Here is a 21,558-nt window from a genome sequence, read left to right as displayed (position 1 = left end):
CGTAACCAAAAAAATCTGTGCTTGACACTGCTTTGTTTCTCTGAAAGATCTTTTAACTAACAATACTTGAGCACTTCAATAGGAGAACGAAAATTATGCCTCGAATGAAGTAGCACAACTTTCAAAACACTGAGTCACCAACAAGCATGTGGACAATATCAAAAGAATGTGAATGTAGTTTAAAAATAAGTCTGGTAAACATGTATCAAAGTAAAACTCTAGTTGCAATATTTGTTGACTAACGTTCTCATGTAAACATTCTTACCCCAGATAAAAACGGATGCATACTTGCAGATTTGTTAAGCAGATTTTTCTTAAAGTTAATATTGTAATGGGATATTATAAATTTGTATTCAGTGATAATATGTTAATCATCAATTCACCGATTGCATGACACGATATGCAATGAAGCTCTTTAAACCAGAAAACTTGCTCTCTTTCACAGGGTCAGATATTGTGCATGCAAATGGCTGCTCAGTGAGCTCCCAGGTAGGCCCATCTTCAGCGATCTAAAACGTTATAAATATTTTTCATCATTAAAAATAGAAAAGCAGAAAGTCTACTCTGCTATTCTACGCATTAGGTATGGCCAAAGCACATTATTTTATGGTAATTATAAGGCATATATGTTAACAACATGTTTTTTTCTAACATAGACATGGTTTTTGTAAGATTCCTCCACCGGTACATGAAAATTACCACTATTTTATGATGACAAGCTCCACTCAAATCAGATTTACTCTCTCCAAGAACAAATGATTCCGCAGCAGTTTTAGTAAATGGCGAAAATCTGAATTACAAACAGAAACACACGTATGTAATAGCATACATTGTTACATACATAATTGGTTACTGCTTGACAAGAAAAAGCACAAAAGTATAACAACTATTTTTAGAAACGAAGAAAGTATATAAGCTATTTCAAATGTTATGCCGCTTCACGCTACGCTTAATGACAGTGGTCCTTTTGTTATACTTACCCAAATAAACTGTTCACAAGAAAACAAATTCAGGAGGAATACAAAATAAATTAGCTTAACATTTTAAACATTATATGTTAAGCACATTTTAAGCACAGTAACAAAAATGAGATTGGGAATATTGCACCACCAAAACGTCTGCTGTAATTATATACATGAATGCTTTGGGTATTTTATTCCTATTAAAAGTTATCAATCACCCCAAATATTATGCACTATTATGAGATTGTTACATATAATTAATATGTAGATGAGACTTGTTTTAAGATCTCCATCAAAAACAATATTAAACTTTACTTACAAGTTCATACCCATTTTCACAGTTGCTTTTCGATCAGTTCGCTTTATTGGAGACACTGGTTCCTGAGAAGCTTGTGAAGGAGTTGGTGAAAGAGTCTGGGATATTAATAAAACTTTGTCAATTAGCTCAAAAGTATAATGCAACCTCATCTACACACTGCGTAACATGAACACTAACACTGAAGACTTGAACACAAGTATTGTAACCTTGCACTACACGGAACAAAAAGGTCAACTTAATGACATCAAAAATAGTACTAATAAGATGCTGGTAGTAAAGTAAGTTTTCTGACAATGCAACCTCGCTTTTTGACAACAGTTTACACCACTATCATGATATAAAAACAACTTATACTGCATTAAGATCGGGTACTTAGGGTGGGATGCACCAAACCCGATCAAGTACAGATTACTTTTGATCCGCGATTAACTACTGTTGATCTTTACTAACGGTATGCACCAGCGACGATCAGAGATAATCCAGGATTAAAATAAGGCATTTAATCCTTGAATTTAATCCTACTGACGAGGAGGTTTAAGTCTAGATCAATGTGAATAATTGATGAAAAGCAAGTTTATGGAAGTATTGGAGAGTGCTATAGGTTGTGTATTGGAAGTGCTACTAGCCTTTGAGCCAATATTATATGCAATGGCAGTAATGCAGTACTACAGAAGGGTAGGCCTATCAACCGTTGAACTTATATGGCAGGTAGCAGAGGCTTGCGTTGCTTTATTTCATTATATTATTAATTGCAACCTACATAGCAGAGAGATTAAGCGTTAGCTAGATTTTTTATGGAATACAAATAAAACTATGAGACCAAGCATCGGTTAACCTTTGTTAACATAGATTAGTTACCTTACCTTATGTTACCTTGTTTATTGTGTCATTTTCTGTCAGATTTAGCAATAAAACGTTGTAAATATTATAATGGATTGTATTGAATTTATTGAGCATTTTATTGAGACACCACCGAGAAGAAACATAAAAGACAGACTAAACCCATTTGAAAATTTTACAGAAGAGCAATTTCGCGAACGTTTTCGCTTTAGAAAGGATTCAGTTCTTCAACTTTTGGGGATGATTTCCTCTGATTTAGAGCATGGCACAAATCGTAATCACTGCATACCACCAATTCTTCAACTTGTCACTACTTTACGGTTTTATGCCGCAGGACATTTTCAGCGGACAGAAGGTGACTTAATCGGCATTGACCAATCCAGTGCTTGCCGGGTTATTCATAGAGTAACACGGGCAATTGCCACCAGACACGAGCAGTTCATAAGATTTCCAAGCAATCAGGATTTGAACAATGTGAAGTTTCATTTTAAAAATATTGCTCAGTTTCCAGGTGTGCTAGGAGCAATTGACTGCAGTCATATTCCCATTAAAAGGCCAAGTGGAGACAATGGAGAACTTTATCGCAACCGCAAAGGTTATTTCTGATCGGAAACAATAACTTGATGCTGAATTGAATTCTGCACAGAGTTCCTTCCAAGCAGTGGACTTGGATTCCAAAGATTTACTATCAGTTTTTTTTGCATTCAATTACACTAATGTAATTAGGCTTATTCATTAAGTCAATAAAAATGTTTTTTTCCGTAACTGTAAAATTTACTCTCCTTCCCATGATGAAAATTACACCACCTGAACCGCACAAAACTTTTCAAAATTAAGTCTAGGTTTATACACAAACATAACAGTATTATAAATTCAGCAACACAATGTATAGAACTGTAGAACCATTCAGAACTTTCTTCCGTTCAAATTTACCTGTACGTGTACAATTTAAACAGTCTATCGGCAGCCTAGCCTAGTCACAATTTTAAAATATTACGAACTTTATGGTAGCCTATCTATAATACCAAAGCCTAAGCTTGCCTGATATATCCCTGATAGCCTAGGCCCTAGGGCAACATCTGGGTTAGGATCTCATAAAAAAATAGACACCCAGGCTAATGATGCCTAATGCCAATCAACAAACTAATGATGTCCATTGCTTATAAATCTGTCAGTAAGTTCTTGGCCTATCTATCTCTGTATTAACTTATGCTGTGATTGCTGTCTTCAACAATGGGATGTCATGCAGTCTGCATATAATCTCGGTTCCAAATCATTAGGCTTTTAACGTTGATCAAGATCATGCGTCGATCACATGATCTTGACCAGATCGGACTTGGTGCATGACAATTAAGGATCCACTTAAAACCTGGATCATATGATCTTGGTTTAATCCTTAATCCTTGATCAAGTTGATCTGTTGTGGTGCATCCCACCCTTAGAATACCATACTCATTGGGGTGTAGGCTCCTTGCGGTTAACCATTAGAAGTTAAGCGCAAGGACCCGCAAGCAAGGTTAACCACCTTCAGAAGCTTTTTCTGTGTCCCTCATGCCCCATTCACTTTCCTTTTTTTCTTTTACCTACGTGCCCTGGCACACAATACCAGGCATCTGTATGCCACATAATGTAACATGGTTAGAAGTAATAGATAATAATGATACTATAAAAACAATACCTGCTACCTAGAAACATTCTTGCAGTGACGCGTGAGCAATCGTGCTCCAGCTACAGATACACATGACATTTACGATGCCATACTGGCTACGCACCCAACAACTGACAAGCTAAAGGCAATTTTGTCACAACAGGAGAAACTTTTTGTTTCTATCTACCCATTTGCAATAATGCTAAGAAAAAAACAGCTAAGTAGTAGGCTTGTAAAACGATAAAAATTAGTCCAAGAGATTAAATTTATCAGAATTGTTGCTTTTATAGCAAGCTTATTTCGGCTACAACAATAAAGGGTTGTTAATTTAGTTTGCCGAAAAGGTAACAAGAAACAGTTATAAAGAAATATTGCTTTTTTGCACCAAAAGCATTGCTTTTGTTTACAATTGTTACATGACGAGATGCAAGCGGTGGCAAATGAAATTTGTCCAGATAGTTTGAGTGTAAAACCTTCATTTGACTATGGTTAATTATATATATGTCATCGAATTGCGTGCTAACCTTTTTGTTGTTGTAGCAATACTATAGTTGAAAAAGGATCAAGAGCTGTCTTAATGTTAGATGTTTTTTAACATAATTTCTGTTAAATAACTAATATTGATTAGAACTAACATTAGTGCCACTGCCATGTCACGTAAATTTAGAATGTGGACGAATTTTGAAATATCTAAGCATTACCAGGTAGAAGATAAAAAGTGCAGCTGCTGTCTATGACAAGTAACTACAACAGAACAATATATATAAATGTACTGCACTTACACATTAATTACATTCTCTTTTAATATCAATAAAACTGGATAATCAGAAGTATCTTTAGTAATGAAGAAAACAAAATCCTCTGTCAATAATCACAGTAGGGGTTGGGCAACTTGTTTGCAGGTGGGATCAAAGTTTTCTAAACTTTTTACCAACTTGCGATGGACTGCTGCTAAAATTGTTCCGACACCTGCGTTTGCAGCTAAACACCAGTAACAATCCACAAGGAAGCAAATTATAATGTAATGTTTGTCTGCACTATCAAGATCCCTGGGTTTTCATTTTCTACAAAATTTCCGTAATCATTGTGGGTATCGTTGGTTCACTTACAATTGAACTCAAAGCCAAGCGAATGGAGAGGTGGATTCACAACAATGCAGCCCGGGTTCGATTAATAATTATCAGTGGTGCCTTTGACGCTTGCTCCTGTTCAGTGATCATGAAGAACAATTCCAGACTTGGGCAATACGACATCAAAAAAATAAAAAAAGCAAATAAAAAAAGTCTGTATCAATTGGAACTTGCATAACGGCTAGCTTGATAACCGGGGCTCAAGCGAAGAATCATTGCTGAATTCCAGTCGTGCTAAGACTTTCTTCAGTTCGACGATGGCAAGTGTGATATTATACCAATAAATATTTAAGTCAAAAACCAGTTGAACTAGCTGTCACATAAAACTAGTCATATGAAATAGGGAGTATTAAAACTGCTAACTAATTGCTTGCAAGAATAGTCATATAGTGCTACAAAGAGCACTAAGTTTACACTGATGAATCGGCGGTTAGGAGTGACTACGTTGCAATACTGCATAGGCAATTAAAGACTACTGATAAAATTTTATACATGAGAAAGAGTAAATTTCATTCCCCATATTTAGTGCCACAAATCGGTGACAGTTTGCAATCAGTCGACGTCTAAATTTATGACAGAAAACCTAAATAAATCTAAAATCTTTGTTTACATGAAATGCCACATTGATATACATCCGAAATTATATCGGTTTGTGGCGCATGACACAATTTTATAATTGATTATAGCTGAATGCTCTGACTCAAAATAACTCTTTGAGAAGGTAGAGTGTCCTTCCCAGCAAACATGCAATAAATGAAAAAAACTTTAACATCAATAAGTCGATACAAGCTTAACTAAAATATTAGTCCGAAAAAACCTTTTCAGTTCAGCATATGTGCTAATCGAATTGAACTGAAAAAGACACCAAAGAAAACCGAAAACGCCAAGTAAATTAAAGTAAAATTTTCCAGCAAAACTGAATAAAATCGTTTAGAACAGGGGTTGGCAACCTTTTGCTAGTCACGGGCCAAATGTCGAGTATACAACTCTTCGGCGGGCCGGAATTTTCATTAATACTATAATTCACACTCACTTCAGTATATTACGCTACATTGCTGCAATCTCAATCATACCAATCACAAAAACAGCAAAATATGCATTTACACTTCAACAACACAGCATTAATGTGACACTTGATGCTGCTTGCTTTGTGAAAGTTTTTCAACATCTGGTGACAAGTCAGATGAAGCAAGAACCAGAACATTTTCTAAATGGGCGTCGGAAATGCGTGATCTTAGCTTGCTCTTCGTGAATTTCATTGATGAAAATATTTGTTCACATGTGTACGTGCAACCAAACATCGATGCCATGTTTTTGCATCGTTGGTCAAGCTGGGATAAAGACCACTTTCAAGAAGGTACTTTTTGTAAAAGTCAAGCAGCGATACGCCCTTTGTATGACATTTTGCCTTCAATTCGTCACTCTTTGTATCTATAACGACTAGTCCACAGACAATCTCGTACTTAGTACGAGATACTAGTCTACCGCCTTCGCACCAGTTTTATGTCGTAACAATAGACTAGTACGACGTACTTATGGCGTAACAATACCACAATTTTTTCCAACAGTGCTAACACTGCAGTATGAAATTCAATAAGAAACGGCGGGCCGTATTCTTGTGATAACTAATTAATATGTCTCGGGCCAAACGATTTCGCATGGCGGGCCGCGTCTGGCCCGCGGGCCGTAGGTTGCCGACCCTTGGTTAAGATGAATACAAGGTTTGGGATACTGCTCGTAGTTTTGTCCCCCGCAAGATATATCAGACCTATAGTAACTTCACGTCACGTTGACGTCGACATTTCTGGCTGCTGTACAGAAAATTTTGGTTCCTACAAATATATTAATATCATTAAAAATACCTCAGTCAACGGCTACTTGAAATATAGCTTAACTTTCTTGCACTGTAATATGTTATCAGTCCAAAAGGCTAGTTTTTGAATGAATGAAGCAATGCTTTCATAGCAACAACTTCATTTTTTTTAAACTTCACACATTAGCGTTTAAGATCTGTGAAAGATGCAAGTTTGTATGTGTCTATACAGTAATGGTGTAGCGGTGTAAGTACGATTAACTTCAAATAGAATGTAGGAAACGCTTAAGGGCCCGTAGTACCATTTTGAGCAGTTTTGAAACAGCAACACGGTGATTGTGACGAAGGACGCATGCAAGACGTCATTATAGAAAAAGTATAAATGGTTCCGGTCCAGTGCGCATGTGACCAAATTTATGATGGTTTGTTGTTGTTATGGCACAGGGTTCGGGAACCTTTTTGGCTAAGGGAGCCATGAAAGCTACATATTTTTAATTGTATTTCCGTGAGAGCCATATAATATTTTTCAACACTTAATACAACAAACGTGTGAAATTTTAAACAAAACCAACAATTTTTGACAAAGGTAACTGTTTGAAGTTACTCTTTAATAACATGTTCCTTACTGTTGATGCGACTTAAAATTACAGATCACGGATTATTCGTAACAATTGTTCTAAGAAATGCCAGCTTAGATTTATCTGCGAGCCAGATGCCGTCATCAAAAGAGCCACATCTGGCTCGCGAGCCATAGGTTCCCGACCTCTATTATGGCATTTGCTGAGTGTAGGTTCAGGCTAAAGTTGACGCTTTGTGTTGGTCCAAAATGGCTTTTTGGCTGATTTTTTGGAAAAATGTAAGGAAAAAAGTGGTGAGAGAATTGGTGTGAGAATTCCAGATACGAGAATTTGCTCAAAATACTGCATTAAGTCCTTTTATCTTACATCTCAGCGGATACAAAAACTCAGCGAGGTGACCGGGCTTGTTTAGAAGCAAATTCAAATTGAAAAATGTTACTTTGCATTGTTTAAGATAGGGCTTCGGATGGGCCTACAGCCCCTTAAAGAATTCATCATAATTAGGAAATGAAACTCTATGACTCCATAGGGGTCATTTATTTAGCTCGTTAATTGATAGGAAATTGGTCAAAATTGCTTAATCACATCAGACTTTTGTCTATTCTAATCTTTAGGAAAAACACTTTCTAGAAAAGTGGTTGATGAAACGCTGAACTCCCAACACTTTTAAGTACAAATTCGCTTGCAATCGACTGGAAATCCTTCTGCAATCGACTTGTTGGCTATCACCGACCTGATACAAAAGCATGTCTACTACAAACCTTTACAACAGCGGTTGGTTGTGCAATGCTACCATCCCATTCATCTGACCAATCCTCTTCTTGTGTATTTCTCCTCGAGTTTTGCCATGACTGTCAATAAGAAAACGAAACAACACAATTTTACAACACAGATGATGAAATGATTATAAATTAGTTAAAAAATTGCAACGAAGAGTTATATTTAAATATATCAAATATGCCAATTGAGATAAGAAGCATGTTTTTGTGTTGGAGTTGAAAAAAAAGAAACTCAACCTAGCTTAACGAATTAAGATGACGCTTTCATAGTTTTTTTACATACCCCACCCTAATGATGGCAAACATTTATAGCATAAAACATTTATTTCAGATTTAAGTTCGTTACTGATATTCCACTTACAAATTGAAGCACCTAAAATAACATAACACAAAATACGGCTGCAAAGAAAAGCACTTACATTTGACTGAGGTTGTGGATTGAGATTGCTGTCATCATTCTAAAATAAAAGCATAAATAAATTTTCAAACAATGATTAATCAACGAATACATAGCATTGGTTTAAATGGAAAAGATTTGAAACTTTAATCACAAAGTTTAATCTCGAAACGACTTTTAAAATGTGAATTTTACTTTGCTCTGGTGAGTGGTGCAACAGATTTTCAGGCAACTATCCCCAGGGTAAATTATACACAACAATACAATAATTAACTTTGGAACAGAAATATGACAATTACATGATCTAATGCAAGAGCCTCTTGCCAAGAGGTACTGTATTAGAATCAGTTAACATGTAACATGGGATTGCATGTGCATCATGTCATGGTACTTGTTGCATAAACACAACCCATATTCAGATAAAATGACAATGAAAAATGGAACTTTTATAATTAATCACATTAATTATATTGACAAATACATATACTTCCTGTTATTATGTATCCTATAAATTATCACAGAAATAAACATTTCACTTGAGGAAGTCTGTCCAAAAAATATCAAACCTTTAGTCATAAAGAACACAACACAACAAATTTTAGTTTTTGTTAATCGCCTTCAAAATACACTCTTTGCAACGAACATACTTTTCTCAGCGCCTCTTTCACTTTTGAAAACACCCTTTGAACTCTTTCTCTGGAATGCTTTAAGTTTTGTTGTCAACTTTTCCATAATGTCTTCTCATGTCTGAAACCGTGTCCATTTTTGTGTGGTATTGAACTTTGGAAACAGCCAAACGTTACATGGTGGCAATGGCAAATCAGGATGAGTAAGGAGGCTGCTGCACAAATGCCGAATTTATCTTTCGACAAAAATTCTTGGATCACATGGGCAGAATTAGCAGGAGCATTGTCACGGTGAAGCTGTCAGTTCTTCCTTGTCTAATGTCTGGCCGTTTTCTTCGTGCAGCATCACAAAGGTGACAAAAAGCTTCCAAGTAATACTCTTTGTTGATTGTTTTGCTTTCTGTTGCAATTTATGATGCACGATGATGCGACAATTGACGAAGGAGGTTAGCATCACTTGCACGTTGCTGTGAACTTGTCTTGACTTTTCTTTAGATCTTGGTGATCCCAGACAACAACTAGGTTTCTGTATCGCAACCAAAAACCCAGATTTCGTCACTAGTTACAGTAATCGTTGGACAATGCGATCTCACAATGCACTATAGCAGATGCACTTTTGCAATCACTTCCTCGTTTCGACCTTTGGATGGCCTGTCAGAACATGCCTCACTCTCCACTGACACTGAACCATTTCTAAAGTGATTATACCATTCCTTAATTTGAGTTTGGCTTAAGGCGTCCTCTCCAAAAGCTTGTTGAATCTTCTGAATTGTTTCAGTTTAATGATTACTACATTTTGGCAAAACATACTGCTTGCGAGTAAAAAAATAACAAGCATGCACTATAACAGGGGCGTCCAAACTACGGCCTGGCACCTGTTTATTATATTGGCCTGCGGCCATCATCAAGCTAACACGTAACTTTGTATCGAAGATAAAGAAATACAAAACAAACTTTGGAAGTTTAAGTCTAACGAACTTTATTTTAATATGGTTTGCATAAAACTGTTCAACTTCAAACTATTGAGGTGAAAATTATTTTTGAAGCAATTAGCGGTAATTATTTACTGGCATTTGTTAATTGTACAGTGACTTACGTTATGGTACGTTATTGAGTAGATATTGCATAGAAATTGAAAAATTATGTATCATAAGAACTTTAAAATTCTGTAATTTTTATGGTCCCACATATAACAAGACCCTATGGTGCCTGCACAGTGCAGTTAACTGTTAAGTGCTGTTATTTGTTACATCAACTATGGCGAAACCAAAGGAACATTTCGAATGCACCTACATAAAACAAAATCTTTATTGTTATATAATTCTTAATCAAAATATATTGAGGATCAGAATGACTGACAAGTATTTATGTGACGTATTTCGCATTGCATCAGTGCTGATGAAGAACATTAAAATATTGCCATCCTTTATCCGCCCATTTTGCAATAAAATCATTAAATTAATTCTTCAATGATGGCTTTTGTTTTATATAGCACTGGGTGGCACGAACTTTGCGTTTGTGAAACCTGTTAGAGTTGTAGGGGCAAGCGAGTTGCTATAGTTGTGGGACTTTTTATTATTTTGGACGATATTTTTCTCAGCCTATTATTTAACATTTTCAATTAGAAAATGATTTTTACCACAAATGCCTGATTGTTCATTGTTGTCCCAGTTTTTCATGGACTTTACGGTAATTATTGCGTTGTAGGAAAACCAGCAATCTTCACACAATGAGTGGCCCGGACAGTGGTTAACTTTTTAGCACATGGCCTTCTGTGAAAAAAGGTTGGACAACCCTGCACATTAAGACTGTACTGAATGTTTCGTTAAAAGATAACAACAACCTTTATTGGAGTGCGTATTGACAGTGATATCATAATTTGCCAAAACAATCCTTGTATAGCAATATCTATGGGGAAAGACAACTTCAGATTTTTTTGACAGACCTTGCATACATCCTATATAAAACAAATCTATCCGCTAAATAAATCTATTTCGAGACCAGTCAACTTTGGATTTTGATTGTGAATTTACAAAAAAAGCACCGAAAATTCTCAAACTATGGTAAGAATTGCATAAAACAGTAAAAATTAAATAAATCATGCATTTATTTATTTTTTCATTTACAGTAGTATCACTTGCTTAAAGAAACAACCAAACAGTTTCGTATTATTATCCAGTCAAATAATGAAACACCAAGGAAACTTGTGATCTTATTATTTGCTTAATTATGAAATTTCATTATTATCTTGGTACAAACAAAACCAACTCACTATAAAAGTGAAGAAAATGAACAAAGTAATAGTCAGTACAGGTATGATATTACCTGAAATATCACAAACTCCTGGCTAAATCCCGTAAGGTCATCAGTCTTCTCGTTTGTATGCACCTAAATTAATAATATATATTAATATAAAATTGATATATACAGTAGAACTCCGGTTAATGCCACTCCAGTATCACGACCATTTGAACACGGTCCCAAATACTTTCCAGTCCAGAGCTATGTAGAGTTTTCTATTCACTAATGCGACCACCCTGCTAACCTGACCATCTGATAATGGTCTCGTGGATAGATGACTATTCTACTGTAAACGAAAGCTTTCATAACAAGTAAAAAAAAAGAAAACTAAATGTAAAAAATCTTGGATTGGTGGTAAACGGGAACATGCAATAACTTGAAAGGTTCAATGTTAGCGCTAGCAAAAAGAAAAAAAACTAGAACAGCATTATCAAGTCTCATGTTGAAGCTGGCAAAAGAGTGAAACGCTTCAGTGGTGTTTGTGAGAGCGACGCAACTTTTCAAAATTATCTTGACTAGGAGCACAACATTAATATTTATGCTTTTTGCTACACACTGTTTTCATGATTTTGAAATCTGTTTTTGAACACATCACTAACCATCTGATATCATATACGCCAACGAACCAATTGTAGTGTCCAATATATATAACTCTTATTTTAAAATTTATTAGTGATTTGAATGGTCTTAAGTATTTATTAAATTTCATTGGCATGGTTGTTGTTTGTATATTTATTTTCTTCCTTAGTTGTGAGGTTTGTTGAGATGATGGTGTAATATTGAATAATAATTAGGAGAGCAAATATCATAATTATTGATATATGTTTCAGTGTTCTGGTAACAATTTTTTTAACAGTCAGTCAGTAAAGCCTGGCCACAATGATGTTTTAAATCAACTAAACTAAACGTTAAGGACCTTCAAGTTAATTTTTAAAAGTTACTGTGCAGTAACTTTTTATTGCACAATAAAAGGTTGATAACTGAAAACGATAATGCCAAAAAAATATACATATATATAAATGTCAAAATTTTTAGTTTCAATCAGTAAGATTAATAATCAAAAAAATGTATTTAATTCAATCCAAATTATATGCATTATATGTAAGAAATACACAACAAAAGTAAATCATGTAATTTGCAAGCTACACATACAGGGTAGATGAAATTAAATTTGAGCAAAAGTTATTAGAGGGGTACAGGCACTAAAAACATACTGACAAAAATTTAAAAACATCGAAGTATTCATGCCTTCCTGGAATACATATTACAAAAAACACTTACATTTGCATCAGAAAGAAATGCTGAATTAGTAACAGATTCTGTATATATTTCAGCTGGAGATTGCTAAAAACACAAATTTAAAATCACTATTTAAATTAAACTTACAAAACATGACTCGAAAAACTATTTGAATTGTTAGGTCCTTTAATCATGGCATTTCTGCAAATTTCTAATAAAAAACAAGAATGTAAAAATTTACCACTTTATTATTTTGCTACAAGTAAACTATTGTTGTTATTAGCCATCTGGCTTGAAGAAAACCTTACCTCTATTTTTGCAGTCGAAGTAACCAAAAAGTTTTGTTGCTCCACCTACAAACAAGTGCACCTTCAAGTACAATTAAACCACTGAAATATTTAAAAAGTTTTATATATCTGTAATGTTCAATGACTATGTTACATTGTCCACATCCAATCTATCTATTCGCCTGCAGCAGTGATGTTATGGAGGTGTAAGCCTAAAAAAAATTACATTTTTCTTATTTCATTAGACTAGGGTTTTGAAAATCTGTTTAGACCAATTAGACGACAGCATAGTTGTTGTTATTTTTTTTTGTTCCCAACGATTGATTTATTTCAAAGTTCCAGGTCGCATGCAAAACTTTGACAGTAATTAACATTAAAATGAGGGAAATGATATTTGTATCTTACTATGGCATCATATATTACAACAAACACGCTTTAACAAGACATACAAAAACTCAGCTATAAAAGACCATAGCATTCAATGCATAGGCGCCGAAGTTTACAAAATGTAGGGCGGAAAAGTTAATGGGTTCATATGTTTGGGAATTCCCTGTGTCAAGGATTGTTGTAAAAACACAAAATACAGTAGAATTCGCCTATATAGTGACACCTGTTGCAAAGTCCCGTTTACTATGACTTCGCCTATAGTGACTTCGTGTATAAGAACACTTTGCTTACAGTGGCACCACATTTCTGTCCCTTGGGCTCAAAAATTTCCGTATAAGGACACTCGTTAGTTTGTGATGCAATAATATATACTTTATCCATGCTCAAGCAAGATGATAGAAAAGGTTTATGAGCAGGCTTCATAATTGTGATGTAATAAAAGCATAGGCTACTGTGGCTGCTAGGCTACTTCCAGGATTTTGTTCTTGTGAGTTGTGATCTCAGTTCTCTCCGCATAAGCCAGGTTGATTGTCATTGTATAGTTTTTCGATCTAGCATCTAGCCCTTTGAGGAAAACAATGCAAAATACCTTGTATATAACGGACGAATTTCGCTGGTCCCGACTGGTCCGTTATATGCGAGTTCTACTGTAGTCATCTGCGGCCATTTTAACTTGACTTCGTCTATACTCTATACTGCAGAAGTCGGAAACCTATGGCTCGCGAGCCAGATATGGCTCTTTTGATGACGGCATCTGGCTCGCAGATAAATCTAAGCTGGCATTTCTTAGCACAATTGTTACGAATAAAACTTTTCTGTTATTTGTAGTTTTGTAATTTCTGTACCATGCAGCACCAGAAATCGCATTAACAGTAATTAGCATGTTATTAAAGAGTAAATTCAGACATTTACCGTTGTCTAAAATAGTTGGTTTTGCTTAAAAATGCACACGTTAGTTGCATTAAGTGTTGAAAAATATTAGATGGCTCTAACGGAAAAAAATTAATAATATGTGGCTTTCATGGCTCCTTCGCCAAAAAGGTTCCCGACCCCTGCTCTATACTCTATAGTGACACTTCGCTTATAGTGACACTTTTTCCGCGGTCCCTTCAGGTGTCACTATAGGCGAATTCTACTGTAACATAAAATATACTTCTAATCAACGTTATTTGCGACAACAGCCATACTACAAGTTTTTGCTTTTTATAAAAATTCTAGACTTGTTGGTTATGCTAACCTAACACTTATAGCTCAATTGTATTTATCGTCCGTGATTTTCTGCACCTCTTCTAGTTTTGCTCTCCCTATTCTCTTTAAACTCTTCGCATGCGTCGTCCCAAGGTTATTTTTGGTCATTATGTTTGTCTGTACAGACGTAACACCAGAGATGGGAAAACACTTCCAACAAAAGCATATCAGTCGAATCCGGTTAATTGCATAGTCAATTTGCCAAGCCTTTTTATACGATTAAACGAATTATGCGCTTATGCAATAGTGCAAATTCCACTTATTTTCTTACTTGACGTGCGACACTGGTCACGTGTAAAGACGTAAACACGCAAAACACTAACGTTTATTGTGTATAGCGATCATTCATTCATTCAAGCACGCAAAAGATGAAAACATGCTTTCTTGCATTTGTGTTTTTAAGCGAACAAATGTGGCCATGTCCGCCCCTTCAAACTGTAGTCGTTGGCGAATTGTATGAAGTACATGCAGAACTTCTTTATTTTTTGGTGTCGTCACAACGATTGCGTCAGCAAAGCTTTCTTTATTGTTGTCGTCTTTTTCAACTTGTTTGTTTCGTAAAACGTCTTCACATATTACGGCATAATCTTAACGCAACGCTTAAATGAAACTAAAACAGTGCGAATGTTAATGTGAGCGTATTGACAGCCACGTGTTAATGCTTAAATTGAGCATTGTTGGTTTCATTGTTTCGTAACAAAGCGCACTACAAGTCACAAAGCTTACGCATTGCGTGTGCGCTCCCAGTGCGAGTTGTTTTCAATTTTATCTTTTAAAAATTTTTGAATAATCGAATAAATTACCTTCATTTTTATTCAATTAACCGGATTATGCAATAAACCGTTATGCGATAAACCGAAGTATTGTCTTTACAAATGATAGACTACGCCTACGGTTTGGGACTTGCGCCCTTTATGCGATAAAACGAATTATGTGATTATCCAGAATGCAATTAACCGGATTTGACTGTATAACGTTTTGAACATAAAATCGCTATTATTTGTTAGAAAAATCCACCCTGTCCACCCAAGTTCGGCGCCCATGATTCAATGTGATCACTGCAAAACCAAAGAAATTAACATAAACGATTTCAATGTCCTAAAAAATTGCCGCAATCATTACGAATGCAAAATTCATTAAGCAAAGGAACTCAATCTGAATAAGCAAATTCATGAAAATAGTCCTCGTTTTTGTTGAAAATCATTGCTTGACTTATTTATTTATTTGTTTTGTTTGTTACTGTTCACTGTATATCACATTTCCATATATCTCAATGATTGACATGCAACTATATCATTGTTGTGTTTGCACCTCAACTTCTGTTTTATCGTATTACGCTCTCTGTGGTACAAGCTACAAGGTTATCATGAACCTCATGGGTGACATGTTTTCTAGTAAATTATAATTTGTCATTTATATAACGCACATTATATATTTAGTTATCCTCTACTCGAAGGACCAGTGTAAGGTCAGAAACATGTTAACTAAGTATTTAATACAATATGACGATTTCTGCACTTTTTACAACAAATTGGTATATTCACATTATATCAAATTTTTAAGTTGTAAAGTAGGTTAAATAATTGCAGAAACCCGCTAGTTCTGTAATGATATGCCTTGAAGTTTACCAAGCTAGGTGCCTATGTCAACATTGTCAAATGAACTTAATCGAATCTGATACTAATGCCATGCTTTGAAGCTTTGGCTGCCATACATCTAACAGAATATGTTTGCTTTCGTATTTAGGGTGCAGATTCCACTAAAAAACTACAAATAACATAAACATGATATTTTCATATTGATGTTTCATGAATGTTTTTTTTACCATGGGTGTCCCTAGTAAAATTAAAAAGTTGGATGCAAATAACACTGAATTTGATTCCAAAACGTGTGAAATCCTACTTTGGTCATCCGTGATACTTTGGCATCTACAAATTACTTTGACAAAATTACACTTACTATTCAGATCACCATTGAGTTAATAACTTCTAAGGGCTTGGTGGGATACAATGCCGTTATTATATTATAAGCACCATTTTGCATAGATATACGCATTTACCATGATGTGAATTTATAGATATTTTACAGCACAGTAATCTTTCATGAACTAATTTTAAAAGGAGTGCAAACAGGTATCTATGGTTCCATAAAAATCATGCAGTTATGAGCGCAATAAGTGGTATTTTTTATTAATTATTCGTAGTTGTGCTTCACCTCAAAGAATGTTAGCAAAAAATGAAGCATAGGACACTTTGCAAGTTACAAATACTAAGCTAAGAGCTTGTAAGGGTTCATAAAATTTGGGACTCAGACAATTCTACAACAATATTAGAAACATATTTGTAGAATCCATAGGTCTTACATAGCTCATATCCCACAGAAAACTAAAAAATTACCTTCAACATGGAAACTATCTAAACCATAAAAATATTTTTTTTAGAATCCTATTCCCAATTTATTATTTTATAGCTTGATTATGTCACCTCAACATAGGTTTCTGGTAGAAGACCAATAGTACCGTCCGCCTTCTGACCTTCCCACCATCCTTCTCCAACATCCTGAAAGATTACAGATACTGTACAACTAAATAACAAAAACAGTGCTCTCTTGCTCATACAACTTACAAAATATTAAGGTAAGGTAACTGTTTTTGACATTATTGGCATAGAATCAGACAAAGTTAAATTAGAAGTATGTTAAAAATTTTTCAAACATTTCATCAGTTAATTGCAAAACATTGTAGCATACCTTATTAGTTATGGTAATGACATCCCCTGCAATAAAAGTTAACTCTCCATTGTTAACATCCCCATGAAAGTCATAAAGAGCACAAGCCTAAAATATTATAAAACATAAATTTATTAACATGTTTTACATTACACACTTGCGCGAATACAATCAGTGCTGCAATTTAGACCTTTTTTCGTAAATTCCGAGGTTGTTCTCACAAAAACATGCAGTTTCACAAAACAGCAATTAACCCTATACTCTGTTTATAAGTAATAAAAATTTTTTCCTGAAAACTGGTTGGCTTTGGTCATCCTTTAGGACAGATGAGAAACATTTTTTTGATTGTTCACATTTTAATATTTTTAACGGAAGTTAATTGTTTTGTTAAAAATTGAAACGAATTAATTATTCTTGCTTAAAAATGATGTTAAGCATGTGGTTAGATAAAAGATTTCATAGGGACAAATCTGTGTGCGCCCGCAATTTGTTTCGCATTGGCTGTCTGAACCTGGTTGTGGCATGTTCCACGTAAATAAATTCAGTACATGCTTTTATGTCATTTAGTAATGGAGGGACTTAGTGTTTGGTCAAATGAAAAACATTTTTAAAACTTCTGGAGAGTTAGAAACAAAAACGTGTATTTGAATTTGGTAAGAATACTGCGATTTGTACATAAAAGACGCAGGTCACATGAGTGGTCTTGAGATGACTCTTCACGTGCATGCCCAGTGCAAAATCCTAACAAATTGGTCACACTAAACAAGGATATAGAATGGCAAACGTTGGACAAAGAGAAATTTTATACTCCGTCCATAACCATATGCCAAAAAGATATAGATTCCTTCCTATCCACAACACTATCAGTGTCTGTATTGCTAAAAGGAAGCGAGTGGTGCGTTCCAACGTTCGCTTCAGTGAGGTCAATTCTATAAATACAAAAGAGTTGGCAACGAACTGTCTCCAAAAAACATCTTAACAAAACGCTCTGCGTGTATGTATAAGGGTGTACAACTGTAATAGTGGCAAGTTAGCTGTCAAGGTTTGGAAAAATCTAAAAATCACATATTACATGATAAAACACGCAAGAAAAATAGCACATCATATTAACTGTTGCTTTTGTGAAAGGTCAAAAACATCATCCGATGTTGAGAAGGGACGATACATCGGCATCAATAAAAGTGACATTGGTGTATCTCTATCTTAGTGAAACGAAACGAGTGAATCGTTTATTGTTAACATCCCTACTCACCGTGTCTATTTGTGGACAACTGCAACTAATTTTATTTTTTCGTCCGCAATAAAAATGCGGCGCAAATTTCTAATTATATGAAAAGTAGCTTAGCTGTTATTCAAAACTGTTATTATTAGTAAGTGCAAGTAGGGAAAGGAAGGAGTGGAATGAGTTAGGTCAGGAATGATTTAATCTTTTGAAAAAAGCGCATAGTTTTACCTCACTAACTCATACGCTATTGATAGTACAGTACTTCCTCGATTATCCGGTCAAGTTGGGTCAATATTTTCAAAAATCTGACCGGATAAGCAAAAAAAACGGATAATTGAATTTGTATTTTTACCGAGCACGCACGCAAATCGCCGCCATGGGCCTGACACCCGCTATGGGACGAAGCCTCGATCAGAAGGACGCGAGCGATCCGCGACGCGCACAAGACGAATTCTATACGCCACAATCCCGGAGCGCTCCAAAAGCGACCGGATTCGGCGATGGGCTCATCCCGCTTCACTCGCCGTTACTGAGGGAATCCTCGTTAGTTTCTTTTCCTCCGCTTAGTAATATGCTTAAATTCAGCGGGTAGTCTCGTCCGACCTCAGGCCGAAATGTAAGAGACGTCACACGTGCCGAGGATCGACGACGTTCGCGATCGATCGCGGCGACTTGGCGAAACGAGGACACCTCTTCGAGGTCGATCCGCCGCCGCCGCGCTCTCCGATCGCGTGCCGGACCCTTGCTGACTTCGACGGGACGGCGGAGACACAGGTCTCCGTCCGACTCCGCATTCGCCCGGGCGACGGGATTGCTTTTCAGACGACCCTGAGGCGGGCGTGGTCCCGGGATTAACCCGAGGCCGCAATTCGCGTTCAGAACGTCGATGCTCAATGTGTCCTGCAATTCACACAGCTAGCTGCGTCCTTCATCGACTCGCGAGCCGAGTGATCCACCGCCAAGATCCGCTCCGGGTCCAATCGGAGGACCTCACTAAACCATTCAATCTGTAGTAGCTACGGCGGCGGTTCAACGTCAATTGAAAAATAAAAACCAGAGTAATCTCACGCATATGATAGTTGCAAGTGCAATCATGCGAAGTAAAACGACCTCCCAAAGTCATTGATCACTCGGCCGGATAATCGAATGCCGGTTAAACGAGGGACGGATAATCGAGGAAGTACTGTAATATGAAAACAAACAAACTAGCATTAAAATAAACTTGGCAAAATTCCCAATTCTTGTGGAATCCCCATTTTAAAAACTGGAGACAAATGGAAGAACTCTTAAAATTTTTCTAAATTCACCCTCGATTTGTTATTTCATATTTTAGAAACCATTAACACTAAAAAGACTGCAAATTTTCTCCACCTAAAAAGACCACTGGGGTCTATTTTGACCGTGTATCTGTTTGCAGCTATAAAACGTATTTTAATAGCAGAAATGTACTAACTAATCTGTTTTAATTAGTTTCACAACATTTCCTGGGAGACATAATAAGGTAAGCTATTATTTATTCCCTATCTCGCTCGCATTGTTTTGATAACAGGGCACAGGGAACGACAAAAGCAAGCAGCGGTCATGTTTAATCACAGGTCATTTTGGGTATATTGCTTCAATGACCGTTCTGGAATTTGGGTCCCTTTAATTTGTTTGTTTCCTGTCATCACTAGCAAAGTTAGGAAAACTCACAGGATAACCAACATCCTATTTTAACAGAAAAGGCCGTATTAAAAAGAAAATTGTAAAGCAGTCAAAAATTACTGCTTGCCTTTGTGGTGTTAAGATTCTATTTTAGCCATACTACTAAAAAGGTAAAAAAACATAGGCCAACAGTAAAAAAACTTGTTTAGATTAGCTAAATGTCAGATTGGTTGGTCTTAGTGAATTACCCAAGCAGTTGGCACATTTCCAATTCATGGGTGCATGCAAAATGTAGATAAAAATTGGTGTGAAAATGAGCAAGATGTACATATTTTTAGCCCAGAAATAAACTTTCTAGTTTAGGTCTATATAACAATCGGAGTTTAAAATTTGTCATAAAAATCATAATCCAATATGAAATAACGTCAGGCATGAAGACTGAAAAGTTTGCACCCAAAATTTCAGCAAGCAACGTGCGTTGATATTAGAGTAATTGCATTTTCGATAATTTCACATATATAAAGAAATAAACTAAGTAATCTGGCCTAACAACAAGTCCATATGTCTCCTTAAGATGTTAGTAATTAATAAAGCCATGGTGTTAAAAAGAATGAACAAATCTGGCAAAATCCTGGTAAAAACTCAAAATAATTATATAATTAATAATTGCGTTAGGCCTATACTTATTACACTTACTGTGTCCATATCATAGATGTCAATAATGGCTATGTCAGCTGCTACAAGGTAAGTATCTGAAGTAGAGAAAATGCTCTCAAGGTAAACGTCTGTAACATATAAGAATATAGTTTAAATAGCAAAGCAACAATATTATTTCAATAATCAAAATTTGGTCAAACGTCCCAAATCGGGCACACACGGTGGTCGAACGATTCAACCCACGGATGATTCAACCCCGGACGATTCAACCCAGGATCATTCAACCCAGGACCATTCAACCCAGGACGATTCAACCCGCGGACGAATCAACCCACGGACGAATCAACCCACGGACGAATCAACCCGCGGACGAATCAACCCCCGGACCTTTCAACCCCCGGACGATTCAACCCAGGACCATTCAACCTAGGACGATTCAACCCACGGACCTTTTACGTACTTATGGCTTAGGTTATCACCAAGTTACTTTGTAGCCAATTGTACGCTTAATATTGGACAGTCTACAGCCTAGACTCTAGAGTTAGGCCATCCTGAATAGGCTTGTACTTCGTGGTTAACGGTTATGGTACCATTGCAATCGTACCGTATTTTCTTAAGGTACAAACTTCAAACTAACCACAACGAAATAAGCACAATTATAGCACACAGAATCCCGCTCTCGGCTATAGGAAAGGTTAGGCTATTCGTTTCTTTTCAAAATAATAAATTAACTGGAGACAAGCGACTTAGG

At 36.0% G+C, this 21,558-nt stretch overlaps 1 protein-coding gene and 1 pseudogene across 2 annotated transcripts in view; both read right to left on the bottom strand.

Moving 5' to 3' along the window:
• Positions 1-21,043, bottom strand: part of LOC143450682 (sorting nexin-33-like) — a 33,434-nt gene extending 12,391 nt beyond the window's left edge. For both annotated transcript variants that reach the window (XR_013114762.1, XM_076951327.1), the window contains exons 1-11: positions 20,847-21,043; positions 17,303-17,389; positions 17,038-17,112; positions 12,941-12,985; positions 12,675-12,737; positions 11,418-11,480; positions 8,489-8,527; positions 8,052-8,141; positions 1,282-1,376; positions 700-790; positions 384-509 (exon numbers count right to left, since the gene is read on the bottom strand). Coding sequence is in view for 1 of the 2 variants with exons in the window: in XM_076951327.1 (XP_076807442.1) it covers positions 384-509; positions 700-790; positions 1,282-1,376; positions 8,052-8,141; positions 8,489-8,527; positions 11,418-11,480; positions 12,675-12,737; positions 12,941-12,985; positions 17,038-17,112; positions 17,303-17,389; positions 20,847-20,855 (783 nt within the window). In the remaining variant the exon portion in view is untranslated. The remainder of the gene's footprint in view (positions 1-383; positions 510-699; positions 791-1,281; positions 1,377-8,051; positions 8,142-8,488; positions 8,528-11,417; positions 11,481-12,674; positions 12,738-12,940; positions 12,986-17,037; positions 17,113-17,302; positions 17,390-20,846) is intronic.
• LOC143450940 (5.8S ribosomal RNA) lies at positions 19,330-19,473 on the bottom strand (annotated as a pseudogene).
• Positions 21,044-21,558: the final 515 nt, after the last annotated feature.

This window comes from Clavelina lepadiformis, chromosome 3 (genome assembly GCF_947623445.1).
Source record: "Clavelina lepadiformis chromosome 3, kaClaLepa1.1, whole genome shotgun sequence".
NCBI lineage: Eukaryota > Metazoa > Chordata > Ascidiacea > Aplousobranchia > Clavelinidae > Clavelina > Clavelina lepadiformis.
This window is presented reverse-complemented; position numbering and strand designations above follow the sequence as displayed.